Consider the following 23,684-nt stretch of genomic DNA (forward strand, 5'->3'; position numbering starts at 1 on the left):
CTTGAGTTTTTTTTAAAAGTTGGAACAATAGTAGCAGCCTGAATTGGTGGGGTCAAGCTCCCACAGAACCAGAATTTTTGTTTTTAGTTTTAAACTTCACTAGTAGTTGCTGAAGTCTTGAAGCTAGATGTGAAAGCTCTTACGTCTCTGTTACAGCTGAAAAGGTGGGATCATGGTCCTGTTGCTAGAATTGTACACAAGATAATCTATTTTGTTGAATTTGCCTTTGCCAAGAGTGTGTTAGTGGCATGTTACTATATTGTAACAGTTAATTAGTTAATTGTTTTGTTTAGCATATTTACAGTAAGTCCAGTTATTTTTTATTTTTATACTACGGTTAAAATCCAAAGTGTGTATTGTTTAGAGTCAAGTATGTTGACCAATGGAATTACATCTGGAATGCAATGACTTACACTTACCTTTTAAAATAAGAAAAAAAGTTAGCATCTAGACTACCTCCTTATATATTTGAGGGGGTTTGGTCTAGTCCATGCCCACAAACATTCATTCCCTCCACCACTAGTACATAATAATAGCAATATTTACCACCTACAAGATGTAATACAGTGATTTTAAGGCTCCTTAGGCAGCATCTTCCAAACCCACAATCTCTACCATTTAGAAGGACAAGGACAGCACGTAAATGGGAAATCAGCATTGCAAGTTCCCTTCCAGACCACTTGCTGTTCCTTCAGCATCACTGGTTCAAAATTCTGGAACTCCCTCTCTGATGGTATTGTGGATGACCCCATACCAAACAGACAGAGGTTCAGCAAGGCACCTCACCATCACCACTTTCTCAAGGGCAACTAGGAGGGATGGGCAATGATTGCTGGCATGAATTCTTAGAAAAATTCTGTCTGGCAGTTAAACGTGGACTACTTTAGCACTGACAGCGGTAGGTAAGTAATTGGAATCTTTCTGTGCAAATTTAACCTTTTATATTTAGGATATAACAATCTACAGTTTAAATTCTGAAGTTGCTTCCTTAAGTGGGGTTTAACAAGGTTTTCCAATAACTCGATCAGGTAGGCCTTGTGTTAGGAGACTTTAAATCTATTCAACTTCGGCACTTGAGTCTGACCTTAACAGAGTGCTGGAAGCTAGGTGACTTCAGAGAGAACGGGGAAGAAGTGATCTATTGCCTCTGCTTTTTCTAACATTTCAGCTTCTAGGAATTGGCTCTTACTATGCTACAGGCAATGAAGCTAGTTAGTTGGTGTCTATCTGGTACATAACTAAAATTTATTTCATTCCTAAGATTCAAATAGAATAGTATCTAATGGCAAGATTACAGGACTATATTAAAACAAAGGATAATAAATAATTTAATAAAATAGTTAATTAAAATACATTAAGAATGGCAGGACAGGGTTCTGTGTCACAGATGCAGCATATTACAAAACTCCTACAGCAGTTTGGTTCAGGGCAAATATTTGCCCTAAGTAATATCATCAGTGCAGCCTCCAATGAAGCGCCAGTGTGTTTTCCTGCCTGGTTTGTGTCTGTGGAATAACCAATCAACTTGGCAAGCCAACCAGCCAGAACATCCAAAACCAGAACTACAAATCTACTCCCAAATCTTATTTGCCCTAAGTGTTTGAAGTTTGAGCCGCTTCAGCTCAGCATTTGAGCTGCAGACTGAATGACCAATACAGCAGCAGGGAGGGGAATATTACCTGGATTCATTGTACTGGGGATGGCAGTCATACTTGGGATAGAAACTTCTACTTTAGCTCAGCAGTTCTGGGAACATGTGTGAAGGGAAATCAGAGCTAACATTTTGGGTCTGGTGATCCTTCCTCAGGACTGTTGAGATCACTAGACTTGAAACATTAACTCTGATTTGTCTTCACACATGCTGCCAGACCTGCAGAGCTTTTCCAGCAATTTCTGTCTTTGTTTCTGATTTACAGCATCTGCAGTTCTTTTAGTTTTTCTCTACTTTGGCTGATGTTTTGCAACAAGATAGTTTGACTGAGAGAGAGGCAGGTCAAGAGAATCCAGAGTGCAGGAGTGCCAGCCTTTGCAATTCTCCCAACAGGTTGGAGGTTCTTTCAGCTTGTTTGGATAAGAGCTGTATTGTCTGCTGGTGCGAGGGTTCAGGACGTCTGCTCAGGGCTCGAAGTCATGTAGGTGAATCTCAAAGTCATTAAAATCTTTGGATTATTATGTAGAATCATATTGTACAGAAAAGGCCCTTCAGCCCTTTGAGTCAGTACCAAAACATAAGCTACTGCCTACATTCATCTCACTTTTTCCTCACAAGGCTTACAGCCTTGAATGTTAGGACATCATACTTCTTAAAAGTTGAAGTTACCTTCTCAACTGCCTACCCAGAAAGTGTACTCCAGACCTCCTTCACTTTTCCTTAAATCCTCTGTAAGCCTCCTTCCATTGACGGTTAAAAGTCTGCCTTCTTGTTCTTGATCCTTCTAAGGGGAACAGTGCTATTAACTATGTTCATGTCCCTCAATCTTGTATTCTATCAGATCCCCCTTCAATCTGAGCCATGTACAAATTGGCATAGGACAAATCAGATTAGAGAGAGGAATACATGGCTCAGAGACTGGTGTGGGATAAATGGGTTCCAGTTTATGGGCACCACAAAAGGGGAAAGTGTGATCTGGCCTGATGGGATGATTTCTGCTTGAACCATGCTGGGGCCAGTAGTTTTGAAATCCATATGAGTAGCAATATAGAGACGACATTAAACCATGTTGTAGAGGCTAGGGATCAAATTTGGGAACACGTGACAAATCAAAGAAAACAGACAAGTCAAAAGAAAGTGGTATTAGTAGAGGAAATAAGTTAATTTGTAACCTTGCTTGTCATGATCTAAGAGCGAATCAACAGATAAAACTAGAAGATACAAAAAGAATAGAAGGATAAAACAAAAGACCATTTCTGAAAGCATGTATTTGAAACAAAACAGGTGAACTGTATGTGTAAACAGAATGGTCTGGTAACTATTTCAGAGATATGACAACAGGATGACGTGGATTGGAACCTGAACAAAGAAGGGTACAGAACATTAAGGACAGGAAGCTAGGAAAAGGTGGAGGGGTGCATCAAATAATTATGATATTGATAGAGGCGAGCGACCAAAGTTCAGGAAACCTGGATGTGGAAACAGTTGTGATAGAAATGAGAAATAACGGTAAGAAATCAATTGTGGGAGTGGTGTGTAGGCTCCCTTACATTGGCTAGACACTAGGATCGAGCATAATGGTAGGTCACACAAGTATGGGGATATTCATGGGAGATTTTAATCTCTTTAGACCAGAGAAGTCAAATGGGCAAAGGTAACTTAGCTAAGGAATTCATAGAATGTTTTTGCAGTAGTTTCTTAGAACAGCACATTCTGATTCAACCGGACAGCAGGCTGCCCTAGATCTGGTATTGTGCACTGAAATAGGATTAATTATTGAGGTCTTGAGAAGGCACTCCGAAATAGCAGCAACCACATTATGACTGAATTATACATTCAACTTTGGAGAGGAGATGCAACACTTTTTTTTACATCTTTAAATAAAGGCAGTTACAAGGTCATGAAAAACAGCTGTCTAAAGTGAATTGGCAAATTAGGTTGAAGTAGTGGTCAGTACCAATACCATGGCAGACACCTGGGGGATATTTCAGAATGTACAAAACATACACATTCAAATTTGTAAGAAAAACTCCCAGGACACACCCACAATCCACGGTTAACTAGAAGGGCCAAAGATCATATCAAACTTAGAGAAAAAGCATATAATTGCACACACGCCAGTGGCAAATCAGAAGATAGGACTGAGCATAAAAATTTGGAACATGTAAATCAAAGAGGTGGTGATGGCCTAATGGTATTCTCATTAGACTAGTAATCTGGGGTAAAAACCAAAAGAACTGCAGATGCTGTAAATCAGAAACGAAAACAAAGTCGCTGGAAAAGCTCAGCAGTTCTGGCAGCATCTGTGAAGGAGAAAACAGTTAACGTTTCGGGTCCGGTAACCCTTCCTCAGCACTGAGTAATCTGGGGTCCTGGGTTCAAATCTCACAACTGATGGTGGAATTTAAATTCAATAAAGTCAGGAATTAAAAGTCTAATGATGACCAATGTCAATTGTCAGGAAAAAAACTATTTGGTTCACTAATGCCCTTTAGGGAAGGAAATTGCCATCCTTACCTGGTCTGGCCTACATACAACTCCACACCCACAGCAATTTGGTTGACTCTCAACTGCCCTCTGGGCAATTAGAGATAGGCAATAAATGTTGGCCTGGTCAGTGATGCCTTCATCTACTGAAGAAATAAAAAATGAAATCAAAGAATAGAGATAACATGAAAAGACGTTGACTATAAAAATTGATAAGATGGAACAAATCAGAGTTAACCAAAAATACAAAAACATCTTAAAATATTTTTAAAAAGAAAATAATTAACAAAATAAGCTTCTTGCCCTACAGAAAGTGAGTTTAGAGTCTCAGTTATTAGTAGAGTGATGGAAGGTGTCACCAAGGAATAACCTGCTCAGTGATGCCCAGTTTGGGTTCCACCAGTGCCAGTCAGCTCCTTTATTACAGCCTTAGTTCAAACATGCACAAAAGAATTAATTATACTTAACCTCTTGAATGCATTTGTACTGGCTCGATCACATTTTATGTCACTTCCTAACTCATTTTCACTCTATTACTCGAGTTCCTTTCTTATTCAGCTTCTCAATTTTTAATATAGTCTAGCCTGGCTGTATTCAGTTAGAATTTCATGAAAAACATATCAAAAAATGTGAAATTTCTCTCAAATTAGGAATGTGAGAATCTGTACTGCTGGCCGTGACTGTTCTTATTTCTTTTCCTAGGAGTGAGAGCACCGATTTACAAAGGCCCACCCCCACCTGTATTCGCCCTTCCTAAAACACCAAAGATTAATTCCAGTGCAGAACCTCCTTGTGAGGACACAGAAAGAAGTGATGTGGATATTGCAGATCTGGGATCTCGAAATTATGGAACAAGAACAGATTTCTATTGCCTTGTAACCGAAGAAGATATTTGACTGGGGTGATCACAGTGCAGAGCAGTGAACCTTCCGTTCCAGCCCCAAGATGGCTGTCAATCAAGCATCTCTACCATACCATCCCCCACAGTCTTTTTTTTTTAAATATAGAGTTAAACATTCAGTGTACAGCTGTGAGTATTTTCATCCTATATTGGAGAGGGGGAAATGTTGCCATGATATAACCAATTCTAAAGACAACTTTTTTTTGCTCCATTCATGCTACATTATCATTTTATAGCTGGAATTCTGCCTGTTCAAAACAGGAGGAATGTTTTTTAAAAAAAACTGTGTACATGAAAGTAACCATCCAATATTGTTTTGACAATGCCTGGTCTTCCCTGAAGAGAATGTTCTATATATGGCTGGAGAAGCAGGTCATGAAGTTAAATGATGGATAGTGCATTTTTAGGAATCCACTATATCTCCCGAGCAAAGGTCGGCATGATCTAGTGATCATGTCAAAAATTTCCCACCACTGCCTTGCAAGAACTAGGCCTCCCACCGCTTCTGATCTCCATCATGGAGTGATGAAAGGGGACACTCTGCATATCCCCCTTCTGTCACTGTTCTCCATTGCTGCCTACATGCACCTGAAATTGTTGCATTTTTGATCCCTAACACTGAAATCTTGATCTTAAATGGTAATCCTAATTGGGGCAAGTATGCAATTATTGAGATGCTGGAAGAAGTTAGTCTGTAGGGTTGTTTTTTGATGGTATTGTCTTTCAGCTGCCTAGATGAAAATGACCATTTTTTTTAATTACACTTCCTCTTCCCCTGTTGCAATGGAAATAGGCCCATTAGGTGAAGTCTCTAAAATACTTCGCCATTCCAGCAAAGGATTTTAGCTGTATGTTACTTATATAATTCCTTCCTATAATGCTGTGACAAATGCAATGCTTGAAACTGTTATCTTCACTCAGTGGCTCATCAAAACAGTTTAACTGTTACATCTTCATTTGTAAAATGCAAAATGGCTTTTTTTAAAATAAAAATGGCTTTAATTTGTTGTGATTTCACTTTCAGGGGATTTTATGTGAATGTCTGAACCCTTTGTGTTTCCTACATATTTCCATTAAATATGTATTCCAATTTTCCCCCCCACTAACCAAGACAAATATCATCTCACACGTAACTGTATTAACTTTCATATGCCACCTGCTAACCTATTCTGCTAACTTGTTGGGCAGTAAATAAAGACAGGTTCCTACTGAATCAGATATCACTGCGTTTCCTTCTTCATTCTGAACAATAAAGACTAATAATAGCCATTTACATACAAATGGAGGCCATTTCATGACATTGTGTGTCTGTAATCCAATTTAGTTTGTTCATTCTTAAGCCAGGTAGCCTCTTGGAGATCAGTTTTGCACTAATTCTGATGCAAATGAGGGGTAAATTATGGAAAGATAGGGATACCTGCACCTTTTCTGTTATGCTTAGCCATTAATGAATTGTATTACGGCCTTTCCTTGCTTGCCATCTCAGAAATCATTAGAGGAGGATGATGATGATCCAGAACCTGGGCTTCCTTAGTTTGAAGATGAAAATTGAGACAGGTCAGTAGTTGGTACTGCTGCCTCACAGCAGCAGGGACCCCTGTTAGACAGGTGCCTGAGGCCAGAATCTGTATGGAGTTGCATGTTCTCCCTGGGGTTCCTCTCACAGAGGAAGATGTGCAGGTTAGGTGGATTGCCCATGGTGTCCAAGGATATGCAGGCTAAGTAGATTAGTCATAGACAATAGGTGCAGGAGTAGTCCATTCAGCCCTTTGAGCCAGCACCACCATTTCATTATGGTCATGGCTGATCATCCACAATCAGTATCCTTCCTGCCTTATCCCCATAACCCTTGATTCCACTATCTTTTAGGAGCTCTAGCCATCTCTTTCTTGAAAGTGTCCAGAGACTTGGCTTCCACTGCCTTATGGGGCAGAGCATTCACCACTGTATGGGTGAAGAAGTTTCTCCTCAACTCTGTTCTAAAAGGGGCCTACCCCTTATTTTTAAACTGCGTCCTCTGGTTCTGGAACCTCCCATCAGCAGAAACATGCTTCCTGCCTCCAGAGCGTCCAATCCTTTAATATCTTATATGTCTCAATCAGATCCCCTCTCATCCTTCTAAACTCAAGTGTATACAAGCCCAGTTGCTCCAATCTTTCAACATATGATAGTCCTGCCATTCCAGGAATTGACTTTGTGACCCTGGGAAATGCAGGGTTACATGGATAGGATAGGTCTGGGTGGAATGCTCTTCAAGAGGGTCACTGTGGACTCATTGGGCCAAATAGCCTGTCAACATGTGGAATTGTTGCTCTTCTAGTGTGTATGACTCAAATAATTGTTTGTGGTAGTTGTGAAGGGTTAATTAATTTCCACGTCTGCCTGTGTCCAATAAAAAGACAGACGGACAGTCACTAACAGCATCAACCTCATCTTTTTCAGTTTTTGTCCTACAAATAAATGCTTTAATTCATGTGAAGATTACTGAATCTAATAGCAGGAGGGTGTTTGAGTATGTGATGTTGAAAATACCCTCACCGTGGTTGATTGACTTCATCACTCTTTCGTTCTGCTCAAACTATTCTCAAGTGGAATCATAGGAGATGTAAACTCCAATTCAGGAATCTCTAATCCATTAAAATATCAATGAAATATTAAAGCTGAGTGTGTAGGTGCATGCAGGAAGTAATTTCAATAAAACTGTTTGAACTAAGTAACTTCACTGCTGTTCTAGTAATTTGAAGCATATTGTCATGAGTAATTGCAGGAAGTGGTATAGAAAAATGTTAGAATGGCACATATCCATTAGCACACTGGGTATTATGCTACAATGTACCATCACTTCTGCTTATACAGTTACCACTGTGCCTCCAAAAGGTACTCAGCACAAATACCCAAAGAACTGTTCAGATCTTTGGAAACTGGATGTGTACAGTCAACATAGACAATGAAGTTTCCAGTAGTCAAGAGCATTATGTTATCCTACACATTTCACATCTATCTAGCTACAAAAATCAAAGTGTAGGAGCAGAAGTAGGCCTTGACTGATTGGTTAATCCTCAACTCCTTTGCTGCCTTCCTCCTACCACACCCCCCACCAACCCTCAACCCATAAATGCCTTTGATTTCCTTACTAAAAAAGACCAGCTTATCTCAGCCTTGAATACAGTTAACCACCCAACCTCTAGTTTCAGTTTCTTCTCCAGTTTCAAAAAAATCCAGATTCACTAACCTCAAAAGAAATTCCTCATCTGATCATGCACAGTGAACTAATATTAACTGGTGGAACGATGATCCAGTATTTACTCCATCCGCCAACTGCAACCAGCTCTCCTCCCCAACCAACATGTCTCAATCATTAGCATTGTCCCACACCAGTGATATCAAATAGGCACATATGCATTAGCAGTTCATTTAAATCAGGATGCAGCTGCCACTGCTTCAGTTGTATGTGCAAGCTCAAAAATGGATATATGTGTTGCTCAGTGAGATACTTTCCATGCTGAAAAAAGGGTTCAATACCTGGTAAAAAGGTAGGGAGGCAACAGCCTAGTGGCATTAAATCACTGGAATGTTAATCCAGAGTCCCAGATAACATTCTGGGGACCAAGGTTCAAATCCTACCATGGGAGATGGTGGAATTTTATTTCAATAAATATCTGGAATTAAGAATCTAACAATTACTGTGAATCCATTGTCAATTTTCAGACAAGCCCATCTGGTTCACTTATGTCTTTTAGGAAAGGAAACTGCCACCCTCACCTGGTCTGGTCTACTGTCCAGACCCACAGTTGACTCAACTGCCCTCTGAAAAATTAAGGATGGACAATAAATTTTGCATCACCAGCAACACCCTCATCCCATGAAAAATAAAGAAAATAGTAGTACCTGGTTAGCTAACGTCAGGTTCCTGGCATTGCTGTTTGTTTGCCACGTGTCTTGGTGCCTAATGAATTCCAGACAGGTTTTAACATCATTTCAAACTCAAGAAATGGAAGTGTCCAGTTCTGTGATATCAGAAGCTGTAGTATCTGTGAAACTGCACTTCCATAAAGACGAAGTGCAAGGGAAAACTGTGGTTAAACACTAGATCAAATAGTCACAAGGAGCAGGAAGAGGTCATTCACACTATCTAGTCTGTACCAACCTCCAAGGAGCATCAGACCTAGACCCAGACTGCAAACCTATTCCTGTAACCCTGCATTTCTCATGGCTAACCCACTTAGCCTGCACATCCCTAGATATTGGACAGTTTAGCACAGCCAATCCACCAAACCGGCACATTTCTGGACTGTAGGAGGAATCTTGAGCACTGGCAGAAATAAATCAAATTGATTAGCTAGAGACTTTGATCTCTGCCTCAAATTTTGCTAGATTGAGGAGATAAAAGTTTTAGTAGCTGTAAATATTTTACACAAAGTTAGACAAAATCTTATTTCCACTCTACAAGACAGCCTCTAGGTTAGCACTAAAATTAACTGTGCTACAGGACAGGAAAATCGACAAATGAAACAAACAACAGGCACTCTAGATGAGTGCAGAAACACAAACATGTATACATGAACCCAATGTTTAGTAATGATAAAGTTAAAATGCCATATTCCCCTCTGCATAAAGAGGGAGAAGTGTGCGCCACAAAGTTCAGGGCACAGCACAAAATATACCAGAGTCAAAGCTGTGTTAAAAGGAGGTGATCTTTATTGTTACGTATTCACATATCAGGCAGGTTGTATACAAACCCACTGGATGCAGACATGCTAAACATACAGGATATTACACTTAATATAATCCAATGTGTACAATGGTTCAATCCATCTCAGACATCAGTGAATCCCTTCTGAAATCACTGCTGTATAAAAGCAGCAGCAAATGGGTGCTTCATCAGAACTCCCCTGGGTAACAACAGATTTGAGTGATAACCATGTCTCTACTGCCAACTTGAAAGATCAGAAAATATTTGTTACTTTTCTAACTTACTGGAACGTTGAACAAATTGTCATTCACTGCATTACTGGGATGACCTCACTTTTGATAAAGTACATATTGACCCAGATTTAAGACTGGAACGTATAAAATCAGTCATTGGACACTTTGTAAACAAAAACTATACTTTTTTTAAAACTTGGTGTGGGGAGGTGGACAAAGTTGCTGTTTGCATGATAGAAGCACCTATCTAATTTAGAAGTAAATTTGACAATGGAGACTAGAGCAGGACTAAAATTAAGACAGTTATTAGTTGCCTGCTAACTAATCACTTGATTACTTTTTGAACATGGGTAGCAGCTGAGTGCAATACCACACAATGTTTCTTGGGTAGCAAATGGTCTTGGTAAGTATCCAGCCTTGTGTTTAGTCATCCTTCCATCTTTTGATCAACTGATTGAAATCAATCAAGTTTGGCAAGGAGACTAAGGCACTGTTCTATTGGACTTCTAGGAACACTCATTTGCAGGGAGTGCTTTATGGTTCTAGGCACATTGTGGAGCAGCTTTAGAGAGGTGGGTTTCATATTTATGTTCTAATGTTTACTGTGGCAGAAGTCACAGCATAGTTTTCCCCAATATATTATCTGTATTCAAATACAGTGTAGAAATGGGTTATGAAAAGTGCAAGTGTCCAGATTTGTTTTTAATGATTCCCTTTAGATTAGAATGACAACTAACAGCATATTACAGTTTAAAAAAAAACTGCTGAAAGCAAGGCAGAGCTGATACAAGGAATTTTTCGAACCACCAAGACCTTCAAGTTGAAGGTATCCCACACTACACAGGCTGCGAGTTAAGCAGATTAGACCCCAGTCTCTGAAACCCTGACAAAGTTGCCTGAAACGATACAGGAAGGATGATCTATTTTTAGTTTACACTGATACACAAGCCATTAAAATACTAGAGACCAGGTTTTTTTTTTTTTGGGGGGGGGGGGGGGGGGAAGGGGCGCACAGCCAAATTTCCTCTAGTTCAGAGCTACAATTATATAAATGAACAAGTGGTAATGCAAGAGCAAAAAGCACAATAGGCCAGGTACAAATTTTGACTAGCCCCTTTCGCGAGTTACTCACTGCACTGGTTAGGTTATACATATATAACTTTTTTAAAAAAGGTACCTGCAGTACAATGGGGGAAAAAAACTTTGAAATCAGTACATTCATTTTGGAAAGTTTGCACCATTTTAGTGCACACTGATCATAGACGGTTCACAGCTGATGCAGTTGTCAGAAAAACTTTTTATAAAAAAATGTTGAGTTCCAATAACTTTAGTATCCAAGTGTTCATATTCACCTGTTTGAGGAACCAAAGGCTTGAGATCAAAAGGAGCACCAAGCCCCCTCCTGCAGCATTATGGGCATCCAATCCTTTTCCTTAAAGGAGTCTTCATACTGTGCCGCAGTATACAAGCTCTTTGATAAAGTTGGTAATTTACTTGCTGTAGAGCTGATGGGTGTGTGCCAGATGTTAACTGCACACGAATTACTCATGATAGCTGCAGCATGGCACCAGAGGAAAACCGTCAATGTCAGGAAAATTTTTTATACAACAAGTGGCAACATCACAGATGAAAAGATTAGTTTAGGGGTCATCTTATGACAGGATCTATTCCACTACAAAGCTTCTCTTTCAGCTGCGCTCACCAAGGATCCCGTGAGGTGGCAGCAAAAGATGCCCCTTTAGTACACAGAGGCATTTCGGATCCCGCAGCACAGCACCATGCTGAAAATCATCTCAAGGATCTGAAATGGAGAAAAGGAAATAGCTATACAAGAGAAAAAATGTTGCAAGCAACATAGTTTCAAGTCCCATTTAGGCAATAGCTGAATTAGCTCGTAAAAACATTCCTTAATTCTTAATCTGCACCTAGTTCACTTATCTCTGCTCTTTCAAGGAGAGATTTCTAATTGCAAGCCTGGTGGAAAATGTGCATGGGGCACTGGAGATACATTCGAGCGCAACAATGATTACAGGGGTGGGAGAAAGAAAAGAAATAAGGCAAGTTAAATCTAAAACTTTCTAACTTTCAGTCCATCAGTGCTGAACTGAGAAATCATAAGTCACCTAAACTGTCTTCAAGTATCAGTGTTTAAGTTGAGTAAGGATGGTCTTGCATCCCTATAATCCTTTGATTCATTCCAACTAGGACCACAAAGAATTAAGAGGGACTTGCAACTTCTGGTTCTTTACAAAACAAAGATCAAAAAAGACCAACTCCCTGTATTACCCAAGATTCCTGCTGAGAGAGACTAAAAGGTTCATACCATGATGACTGCAACAATGACGGCAGCAATCCCAATGATGTACAGTTTCTTTGTAAACAGCTGGTCAATCCGTGTGTGACAGTCGATCTAAGAAACCAAAGCACATTAGCAAAACGCCTTGAGCCAGGTCAGCTAATCATTGCAACTGTCTGGAAAATTACAGTATTCCATAAATTAGCTTTAATACACTCATTACTTGATTTGTCAAGTAAGCCACTCTTTTATCAATACCTGGAAGTTTAACTGGATTCATTGTGCTAATTTCAATTCACCACTTGACATTGTTCCCATTTCCTATTTCAGATCCCAGCTATCAACTCTGCACCTACAATCATTCAGGCTTTTTACTAAAGAGGCTAACAGTACTTTAGGTCATAGACAGAATGACTAAAGAACAGGAATGTCAATTCCATTACACTTCAGTACCTCAATATGTTTGACCCATAGGCTATAAAACATTCCCACAATCTACTTGAATATTTTTGACAAAGTTTCCTTAGCTAAATTGGCAGTATCATATGTTTGTGATTTCAATTTCAAAATGAATACAGGACAGTTCTGAAGGTTTGTTTCAAAAGCTCAGTCAAGTTGGAACTGACCTAAATGCATTGGGAGAATGTGACTGAAGAGCATATTTGATAGAACAGCTCTACTAATACAAGATAAAACGTTCATACTGTTGAGTCTACAACAAGCAGAGCACTACACGTGTAATGAACTTACGTCCTATTGATACAGAACATCTGCAGCCTCATGTGCATATCTTCCAACAGCTAACCACAAGAGTTAATCGTATGATCTGTCAAGGCAGGTTTCATTTTGAGATCTGACTTGTCCAGTATTACCATCAAGTATTTTATGATTTAGCTGGTGACCAGGACTGATTGCTATCGTTATCCTCTGAATTTACAACATTAAGACATGGGATAAAGCAATCAGCCCCAGTCACCAACGAAGAGTGTACAGAAAAACAAAAGGATTGAATATCTGTGGAAAGGCATGATCTAGATGGTATCATCAAACCTTATTTTGGATACGTTAGGTCAGTTTGTAGCGCTTGTTCGAATCAGAAGGTTGTGGGTTCAAATCCTACCCAACACTCCAATGAGGACTGAAAGTATCATGCAGAGAGATATTGTACATTTGTTCCTTCATTTCTACATAAAATATCCCACAGCACAATCTTTAAAAAGCAGCGAGTAAGTTTTCCCTGATATCTTGGTAAATAGGTCTCAAACAAAGTCATTATAATAGATGCTGATCATTGATTTCACTCCTGATTTTGGAAGCTTGCTGTGTGCACATTGACCATTGCTTTTCATATATTACATCAGTAAATACACTTACAAAAATACTTAAACATGCTGTTGTGGAAAGGTCTTATATAAATGCAAACTGTCCTTCCATGTTTCACCTATCTTTTCAGAGTGCAAGATCCAGAGAGAGTGGATTTGAAGATGGGTACAGTGAACCAGTATAGGTCGGCAAAGGTTAAAAGGAATCTGACAATGAGACTCAATGCAAAACAAGCACAAGAGCTTATGAATTCTGGGAGATCAGAAAGAAGGAAGTAAGGTTAAAATCAAAGATAACAAAGAGCGTGTAGCTGGATGAACACAGCAGGCCGAGCAGCATCTCAGGAGCATAAAAGCTGACGTTTCAGGTCTAGACCCTTCATCTGATGAAGGGTCTAGGCCCGAAATGTCAGCTTTTGTGCTCCTGAGAATGCTGCTTGGCCTGCTGTGTTCAGCCAGCTACACTTTGTTATCTTGGATTCTCCAACATCTGCAGTTAAAATCAAAGTAGCTTTAGCTCTGAACTGACAGAAGCTGATGAGGAATGAACATTGAAATTGGACGATCCAGTTGATCCAAGACTAAATGGAGGGCAAAGGATGCTATAAAATATCAGCTAGAGGAGCAGATTGAGATAAGAACATTACAGCAAGCAGCATAATTTATAAAAACATTACTCAAATCAGTAATAGATCCCACAGTAAGAAGAAGCCAAAGGTGTGTGCAGGGTCATTCAGGACAGATTTGAGCAATAACAGGGAACTGCAATGAAAAGAAATTATGAAGGAAACAAAATATAAACTTGCTTAGATAAAGGAGCTTCTCATAGCATTGCTCACATCTTTAAGAGGCCAAAGCCATTCAATACCATGGAGATGTAGTCATTGTAATGTATGCAAGATGAACTGCTGTGTTTGCTTGAAAGCATCACAAAAGCGAATAAGATGAAAACTCAGTTTGAGAATTTCCTTTTGGAACAAAAACTGGAAAAACTCAGCATGTGAGGCAGCATCTGTGGAGAGAAACAGCTAGTAATTCAAGTCATTGATCTTTGATCAGAACTAGAATTCTGCAGTTTGCACCATTGTAATGGTTAGAAATGAGGAAAACCATTCCCCTCTCTTGGCCTGTCCAACCAGAAGAGTGGAGTTATCCAGTGTCTCTTACTGTTCCACACCTCCCCTCCTTCCCACTTCAAAATACTCCAACGCTTGCAAATAGTTGGTAAAGGTGTGCATAATTGGAAGTGAAAATCATGTGATCAATTTTATTAAAGTCAAAGTTATTTTACCACTGGCCCCAATTTACAATGCCAAACAAAAAAACAGGCATTAGTAACAATCCATGACTTCAAGAACCCCCTTGTTCAAGCTGAACAGCTAATTATCTTGACTTTCTGCAGGCCCACTCCCTCCATTTTACTTCAAAACCAATGGTTTAATTGTTTGCTGATGTAACACTGCTACTCCTGTAGAAATAATGCCAGTAGGCTCAGTTTAGAATCATGCAGCCCCTTCATCCTAACTCAACCAAAATTTATCCAAACTAAATTAGTCCCATTTGTCTGCATTTGGCCCATACCCCTCCAAACCTTTCCTATTCACGTACCTGTCCAAATGTATTTTGTATGTTGTCACTGTAACTGCATTTACCACTGGCAGTTCATTCCACATCTGAACCACCCCGAGGGAAAGCTGCCCCTCAGGTCCCTTTCAAATCTTTTCCTCTCACCTTAATGTGTCCAAGTTTTGAACTCCCCCCACCCTAGGGGGAAGACCACTGCAATTCACTTTATCTATATCCCTCATGGTTTATAAAGATCACCTCTCAACTTCTACACTCCAGTGAAGAATGTCCCCAGCCTATCCAGCCTCTATTATTCAAACCCTCTAGTCCTGGCTATATCCTAGTAAATCTTCTGAACCTTCTCCAATTTGATTTCCTTCCAGGATAACACTTTGGGTTTAAAGATAAACAATTGTTACTGATTAGAAGCTTTCTATAATTCAAATGACAGTCAGGATAAAAAGGTGCAAATCTGCAGGATCGTATTAAGTTCATTGCTAGCCCTGAATGTGCAATATTTGAAAGTGACCTTTTAAAGAAAATTGAAACTAGTTAATTCACTGCATTTTATAATGCAGGAGCCAAACAATGAGAAAGTGTCCATTTATATATCTTGAATTCGACAGTTCATAAAGGCAATTTGGAATGGGCCTTGCCACATCTAGTCAATTAAAGTAGCAGCAAATGGGTAAAACACTAATTACAGGCTTTGAAGACATTAATACTGCTCCATAGAGATTATAATCTCAAAAGGCAGCAGGATCACCATACAAGCTAATGAGCTAACCAGTGGAAAAACAAAAAAATTTGAGGAAGTGAGCTTTCTCCAATTTGAGCATAAGCCATCCGTTCACATTGCAAACATCTACTTTAACATTGCCAGGTTTAGTTAGTATCACAAGGAATTGGGATTTTGCTTTAGTCACTGGCCACACTGAACTGATCTGAATAGGGTTCACTGACAAATTTTGTACATCAGCACAAGAAGGGTATTGACTGTCCAGCGTATGGCCTTCGGAGCTAGTTACGTTTATACTCAATACTGCACTACACATATTTAGGCTAATGTGTCAAAGTCCAGGAGAAGGGTTCTAATTCATGATCTTCCTGAGCCAAAATGAGAAGATGCTAGAGCACAGGAGGCACAAGTGCGTGAGAAGCAGATGGAGAGACAAAAGTACCAAGAATTAGTTGGAAGAAAATAACAGGGAAGATAGTCTCAAAGCCTCATGGAGGTACACAAAATATTAAAATGGCACATAAAGGCTGGGTGAAGCTAGAATAGTACATCAAACTAAAGTGCCTGGCAAACTAATAGGTATCCAAAAATGTAATAGGGAAACTATAATGAGGCTGGAAGATAAGGAGTTTGAGCTTAAATGAATTGAAAAGCCTAATCTTCAGCCATTCTACACACTGAGAAACTACTATAAAAATCTGACCATCTGATTTTCATGTGCAATTACACATTCGTTTATGAACTGTTTGCAAGCTTTGGAGAATTTGGGAAGGTGGTTTGGGGGGGGGGGGGGGGGGGGGGGTTGAAAGGAGAGAGACGGATAGACACCAAGGTGAATGACTTTGCATCTTTCTGGTTGGACAAACCGGGGGAGGGGAATAGCCTTGCTCATTTCTTCCCAAATTGTGCTCATTATTATCCATCAGCTACCACCTGGTGGAGCCATTTAGCTGTATTTTTCATGTCCCTTTTTAACAGTCAGCTTCTGACACTTGGTGCAGAACCAAGTCCTTCTGGGTTTCAGGTTATAACCATGGTGTAATTTGCTTCATGTTGCTGATGAAATTGGAAATGTCCTCATTCCAGATTCGTGTCAATAAAACAGCACGATGTTTTAAACAAAAAAAAAGAGAGAAATATAGAAACTGACATTCTGTTCCACTTTTCACCAATTCGCCTTACGGCATCAAATTCCACTTGGCTACACTAATTATATGCCCCATGAGGTGTATTGAGCCAAGTCCTTTTGCTCATGGACCTGAACAGCAAGTATTAGACAGTTCATGGATGGATTCATCCTTTCCGCTTATCCTGAACTTTTCCCATATTGGTCATTTGCCAGAACATCACTTGGAAATGGCCTTCCGCTTGATTTTCCCTTCTTTAGCCCATAGGTTGATTACAACACTTTAGGCCCTATCCCAGCTAACAAGACAAATCAGAATTATCTTTGTGCCCAAGTGCTTAAATCATCAGATAACAGAGCTCCTCCTTTGAGTAAGAAAAATGAAATAAGACTTAAACCAGCTCTACAACCAAATCCGTATTTGAGGTATGCAAACACCAGGACAGTTAGCAGGCACTTACTTTAGAGAGCAGACCCACACCTGTCTGCTTGGGGCACAGCTCAGCTGCCACAAACTTGCTTAGCGTGTTGGCTCCACAGCAGTCCAGCTGGGGGTGTGGAAGAAAAGAAAATAGTTAAGTTTAAGTATAAGCTAACCTTGATAATGATATTCACTAGCAAGAAAATTAACAAATACATTTAAAGTTTCTAACACAAAAAAGGGTGTTGTAGCGCAGCAAAACTGAACACACCAAGTGTCAGTCATCATCCCAAGTGTCTGACCTGTAATATTCATAGGTGTACTTGCAATGTTAACAACCCCACCATAAGTCAACATCGTTCCCAGGAGCTTACATCTATTATCTGTAGGATTGGCCTTGTAACTCTTAAGTGCATTCTCAATTCCTTAGTGCCTAGAGTTTCACAGCTTCCTATCCTACATTACCTGCTGTCAGGAGTACAGAGATGGGTTAAAGAGCCTTCATGATTTTCTGCCTATTCAGAATATTTACAAATTGTGCACGCTCTCTTGGGGATGATTACTTTGGTTTTGTTGTTCATTACTAATTAATTAATCCTTTCTAGGCACAGGAACATGTCTTCTGCATTAAATATTTCCTTTTCTTGCACATGATCCCTCATTTCCCCAACTTCCCAACCTTAACCACAAGAAATACCTCCAGGTTAGCAGTAGAGACACTCTCAGGAACTTTAATATTAACCAGTTCACTCTGTCATATGTTGGGGCGATGGGTTAGCAAGCTCTGCACAGCTCCATATGATATAGTATGGCTGATATAGCTCATTTCCCTGAAGAATCAAACCCCAGGCTCCTTCTCAGGCAATGTCTTTATCTGTTTTAAGCTACACAATACAATTTCCCATTCACCAAATTAGAAGTTAATGACAACTTCTAATTCAATGCTGAAATAAAGAAAGTGAGGTAAATTCCGTACTTCTTCCTAGCTGAAACAGATTCACAGAAACAGCAGTGGCACAGTCACATCTCCCTCCCTTGAGGGGAAAATGGACATAACAGCTTCCAATCTGAATAAAAACTAAAAAAGAAACAAAGAAATGTTCACAGGATTTTTCTGTACCCTTGGCACCCTTCAGCACAAACCCAACAGAAGTGACCTACTGCTATTTTTTTTAAATCTTGGCAGCGTGGACAGGTTGGAGAGTTCACCCCAGTGTCCCATCAGAGAAAGCAGATAGAAATTCTAGACACAGACAGAAACAGCAACAGGTCACAAAAGGATGCTCATTCACAGCCAGAATTACTATAGAACATAATTGAGAATGTGTCTCACCGCCTTGTGCATTGCAACCAACACCGCTTTAGCTTGCTCTTTCTTCTCTGCATTTTGCAACGGTGTATGATAAGCCACGGAGGCCTGGTTGTAGAACATTTTCAGCTCTTCAGCTACCTGTGGCCGGGGGGGGGGGGGGGGGGGGGTGGGGGGGGGGGTGTGGAAGAGAAGGGGGAAACCAAAAGGAAATCAAAGCTTAGCTCCCCACAGGTTAAATAAAATGTTTTACATCAGTGGCAACACACGACCTCAACTTCTAACATTCTGTCCTCAATACCCCAAGCATCATAACCGAAGAGAATAATGCATTTTTTCATTCATTCCTGGTTTTCCTCTACCAAAAAAGAGGACCTATGGTCCTGACAGAAGGTGTCAACCAGGAGATGCCATTATTATTCCCCAGTCTTTCCAGCGCGCGGAGGTTAGCTAGAATCTAGTTCCAAAAGTGCTGGTGGCAACCCTCTTGTATCTTAACTGAGCTGTAGCACAAGATGGAACCAATGTGAGACAGCTGGCTATGACATTCCCTGTACCCTCCTCCTGCAGCTTACCTTCTACATGTAGAGTATCCAAACACCACCTCCCAAAATAGATGCTGTAAACTTTATAGGTTACTTGCATTTAATGCTCCACAAATCCCACCTCTCACCCAGCAAAAGGCCCAGGAGTCACGTCCATCCAGTACGAATCCACAATGTTTGAAGTGCCACCCTGACCCACTGGTTCATAGCTTGACAGCCTCACTCCAATATAATGAGAATAAATCTTTCCCCTTCTCCAGCATAAAGTCAGCTGGACCCTGCTCCTGTTCCCTAAATACAAAAGGGCTTGTAACTCCTTCAAGTATCTCTCTACACCCAGTCCATCAAGTACAAGGTTCAGCAGTCTTCTCTCCAATTACAGTACATTCAAGAGACCAAAATACTGACCTCATCCTTGTTTACGAATCCCCAGATCCCAGCAGCCACCTCACAAGCAAATAGGATCACCAGACAGGCAAAGAACTGATGGAAAGGGAGAGAGAAAGAGGTCATATTGGTGCAGCTTTAGTTAATGAAACATGTACAGGAATACTATACTGCACTGGCTTTGAACTAATCTGCTTATTGCAACTAGTGTAGTGCACTATTAAAATGAACAAAATATCAAAGCACTTCATAACGGAAAAGAAGGAAATGGACACAATCATAAAGCAAGAATGACTAAAGCGTAAGAGTTCAAGATAACATTACAGTGAGTAGGACTAAAGGTGGTTGAAATTTCAATCACAGATAGGGCAGTACAAGAAGATTGTGAAGGAGGGATACAGGATCCAAGAACATCAGTTGTCTAATAGGATTGCAGTAGTCAGACTGAAAACCTGTTTACAGCTTTGATTCAGACATCTCTACTGTATGCCTGAATCTACAATGGAGAATGAAAAACTATTTCAAGCACTTCAGCAGATTTGTTTGTTTCAATGACCAGCATTCATGGGCAGCATGGCAAACTCAGTACCCTATGGTACAAGACAGTCCATACAACACAGACTTACATCACTGCAAAAACTAGACAGCTGCTTCTTATGAAAGAATTAGTCACAATCACAAGGATGGGCATGTTAATCCAAACCAGGTGTAAAATGCCATATAAACAAAGCACCAAGGAGAACACAATCTGTGTGATTGCAAGGTAGGTTTGCTCAATGGTTTAATGAAAAATGTGGTTATTAATTACTGAAAAGATGTGTACCACAGGCAAACAAGTGGCCATCATAAAAGGGTATAATAAAAACCACTGAGCCAATGGGAGGAGTGATGAAAGTCTGAGTTACATTGCTGGGTTAAGGGGAAGGGGGAAAACGCAAAAAGTAGGGACTCCACAATGAAAGGGCCATGCAGCAGAAATTACAGTAGCCATCACTGGGCAAATGGAAAAGGAAGCAAAAATGTGTGCATTCAAGAAAAGGAAATGTGGTACAGCTTTAAGACAATGGATAGGTAGGGCTTAGATGCAGTATACGAAAGACTCTGAAGTACTACACGTGTGACAGGTTGTATAGGTTAGATGGAAGGCCAATTATCAGAACATTTAGACTATGCCGAGCTATACAGGAGCAGGAAAAGTCTTGCTACAGATGCAGTGGTTATTGTTGGATAGACAGGAATACAGAATCTGGCCTACTAGATGTAGGTCATTTGTACAACTCAGTCTAATGAACTCTTTTTAAAAAAGGAGGGGCTGAAATGGGCAAGTAAATCATGCACACAAAGCTTTCTTTCTAAAGATAACAGTACAGGAAAAAAGCCATAAAAGTTGGCATGATCAGAGGAGTGGCTGTGAATATGGGTAAGTGTGTACCGGAGGTGAGATTTCAGAAATACAGAGGACACAGTTGGAGGAACAAGAGTGAACAAGGTTGAAGTGGAGACTGAAATCAGCAGGGGTGAGAAATGGTTGAATGCAGAGGCTCATGTGGGTTGGGAGGATGCAGGCGGACGCAGCATAAGTAGGCAACAGGGGACTTCAAAAAAAAGAGTAGTTAAAAGATGAAGGGTTAGAAGAAACAAAAGAGATGAATCAGAGTAACCAAGGTAAGACTTGGTAATAAGAGGCCACACCATTACTCATGAGCCATGCTTTAATTAAAGCCATAAAGTCTCCCACTCAGTGCTTGTTGGTGGCAAATAGTGTCAGAAAAATCCAGTTTGATCTATGGCCAGAACTGATCAGCCCCAACAAGCAGCCTCCCTGATAACTGCACTGAGGAAAGGATTCCAGACAGAATCAGGCCTATTCTCCACTGTTCTCATGAATAAATCCCATCTCAACATTTTCAGGCACATGGATAAATTGACTCAAGTACAAAGAACTTTGTGCAGGTACCCATCCTACTGTACCCTGTAATAATCAGCATCTGTAGGTCACTTGATAAAGAATAGGATGACCTGACCATCTGAGACACGTACTTCTACATATTTTCAGCTTTCAAACAAACTCACACACAGAAAATGGGAGTTTATCCAATAACAGATCGCAAACTGCAGTTGTGAACTAAGGCAGGCATCAGCATCCTGTTCTGGAGCCAGCAATGCTCTGCTGAAACCCAGTAACAAACAGGAGAGCCATAGAAAGAAATCAGTGTACTTTACCGTTCCTAGCATGCACTGGGATTCCTGGATGGCACCGTAGCAACCAAGGAAACCAACAATCATCATCACAGCTCCAACACCAATCAAGATGTAGACCCCTGTCAGGAGAGAAAGGGAAATAGAATCATAGAATCCCTACAGTGTGGAAACAGTCCCTTTAGCCCAACAAGTCCACACCACCCCTTGGAGTGTCCCACCCAGAACCATCCCCCTATAACCCACACACCCCTGAACACTTCAGGCAATTTAGCATGCCCAAGCCACCTAGCCTGCACATCTTTGGACTGTGGGAGGAAACTGGTGCACCTGGAGGAAACCTTGGCAGACACAGGGAGAATGTGTAAACTCCACACAGACACAGTCGCCCGAGGCTGGAAGTGAACCCAGGTCCCTGGCGCTGTGAGGCTGCAATGTTAACCAAAGAGCCACCACACTGCCCCAAAATGATTAACAATGTAAAAAAGCAATACTCCCCGTTGGGAGGCAAGTACACAAGTACTACTTTATTCAACTCATTTTCAGCTTGTTCTTTTTTCTCATGTCATTTGGCAAATCTGGATAGAGCCAATTTTACTGTAATTTGGTAATATTCATTCAAGCTAGCAACTGGTGGCACTGCAATTGTTCTGAACATTCCTGGGTTAGAACTAGGCCTCCCACTCCTTATCCTTACCCAAAAAGCTGTTGGTTGCATGACTGACAAGGATAGGATCTAGTTTGCCAAAAATCAGAGGGGGGCATGCAGTCAATAAAAGGACAATGCCATGGATGGATTTGGTCATTAAAGTGGCAGAGGCAAGAATGTACCAGAACAAGATCAAGCATAAAGTCTGAAGTAAACAAGCTATTCTAGTGGGTGTGCAGCACCAAATACATCTCGTTCCTGAAATATCCGCAGCCTGACAACAGCAAACTCAATCAGTCCCTTTTACAAATGAAAACAAGCCAGTTTCAGTAAATGGCACATTCATAGTTATTTTAAATATTTCAAATGTTCTATAATTGGACAAATTAAATATTTCAAATAATTTAGTGTACTAAAAGTGCAAATGTATCTGTGGGAGGACTTATTACTGGATGCAAAATACTAATAGTTACAGACATACCATAACTCTGTTTGAAAGAACTGAATATTAGCCCTTGCGCATGCTTCGAGGAACGTGAAAGCAGCCCATTCTAAAAAGCACTAGGGCCTCAGGGTCCTGCCACTTTAGTTCCGTTGCACCAACACAAAAAAAAAACTTTATCCGCTACCTGACACTTTCACTAAAAAAAAGGACAAAGAAAAAAGGTGGCAGCCATTTTTAGCTAACTATTCCACCAAAACAAGAAAACAACGAATTTGAATGTGGATTTGTAGTTCGGTTGCTGGTTTTAGATGTTGGTGCATTTGCAGAGCTGGGGAGGCTAGCTCTCAGACATTTTGTTCCCTTCTAGGCGATGTCTCAGCACTGTTGTCTTATGCTGGTTTGAATCTACAGAGTCTGGTTTTTGCTGCTTTCAGTAGGTGCCGGTCCCGGCTGTGCATTGTAATGGTTGGTACTTCGGGTCTAATTCAATGGTTTGCTGGAGTCCGCGGATGAATGCCAGGCCTCCAGGAATTCCCTGACTAGGAATCATGATAGCACACAAACCGGCAGTCACAAAGACAGCAACCGGGCAGTGTTAAGACCCACGGACAGGGCAAATGCGGTTTACAAGATACCATGCGGAGACTTGTACAAAACACTGGGGCAAACCGGCAGACAACTAGCAACCCAAATCCACAAATACCAGCCAGCAACA

At 40.5% G+C, this 23,684-nt stretch overlaps 2 protein-coding genes across 2 annotated transcripts in view; one reads left to right on the top strand and one right to left on the bottom strand.

Annotated features, from left to right (window-relative positions):
- sigirr (single immunoglobulin and toll-interleukin 1 receptor (TIR) domain) overlaps nt 1–6,272 on the top strand; it is a 56,121-nt gene extending 49,849 nt beyond the window's left edge. Inside the window, exon 9 of the mRNA XM_048546076.2 lies at nt 4,841–6,272. Within this exon, the coding sequence (XP_048402033.1) occupies nt 4,841–5,034 (194 nt within the window). The 3' untranslated portion in view covers nt 5,035–6,272. The remainder of the gene's footprint in view (nt 1–4,840) is intronic.
- Nucleotides 6,273–9,715: 3,443 nt separating this feature from the next.
- cd81a (CD81 molecule a) overlaps nt 9,716–23,684 on the bottom strand; it is a 74,716-nt gene continuing 60,747 nt past the window's right edge. Inside the window, exons 3-8 of the mRNA XM_048545774.2 lie at nt 21,900–21,997; nt 19,698–19,772; nt 18,769–18,885; nt 17,476–17,562; nt 12,289–12,375; nt 9,716–11,766 (exon numbers count right to left, since the gene is read on the bottom strand). Coding sequence (XP_048401731.1) covers nt 11,704–11,766; nt 12,289–12,375; nt 17,476–17,562; nt 18,769–18,885; nt 19,698–19,772; nt 21,900–21,997 — 527 coding nt within the window. The 3' untranslated portion in view covers nt 9,716–11,703. The remainder of the gene's footprint in view (nt 11,767–12,288; nt 12,376–17,475; nt 17,563–18,768; nt 18,886–19,697; nt 19,773–21,899; nt 21,998–23,684) is intronic.

Source organism: Stegostoma tigrinum, chromosome 17 (genome assembly GCF_030684315.1).
Source record: "Stegostoma tigrinum isolate sSteTig4 chromosome 17, sSteTig4.hap1, whole genome shotgun sequence".
In the NCBI taxonomy this organism is placed as follows: domain Eukaryota; kingdom Metazoa; phylum Chordata; class Chondrichthyes; order Orectolobiformes; family Stegostomatidae; genus Stegostoma; species Stegostoma tigrinum.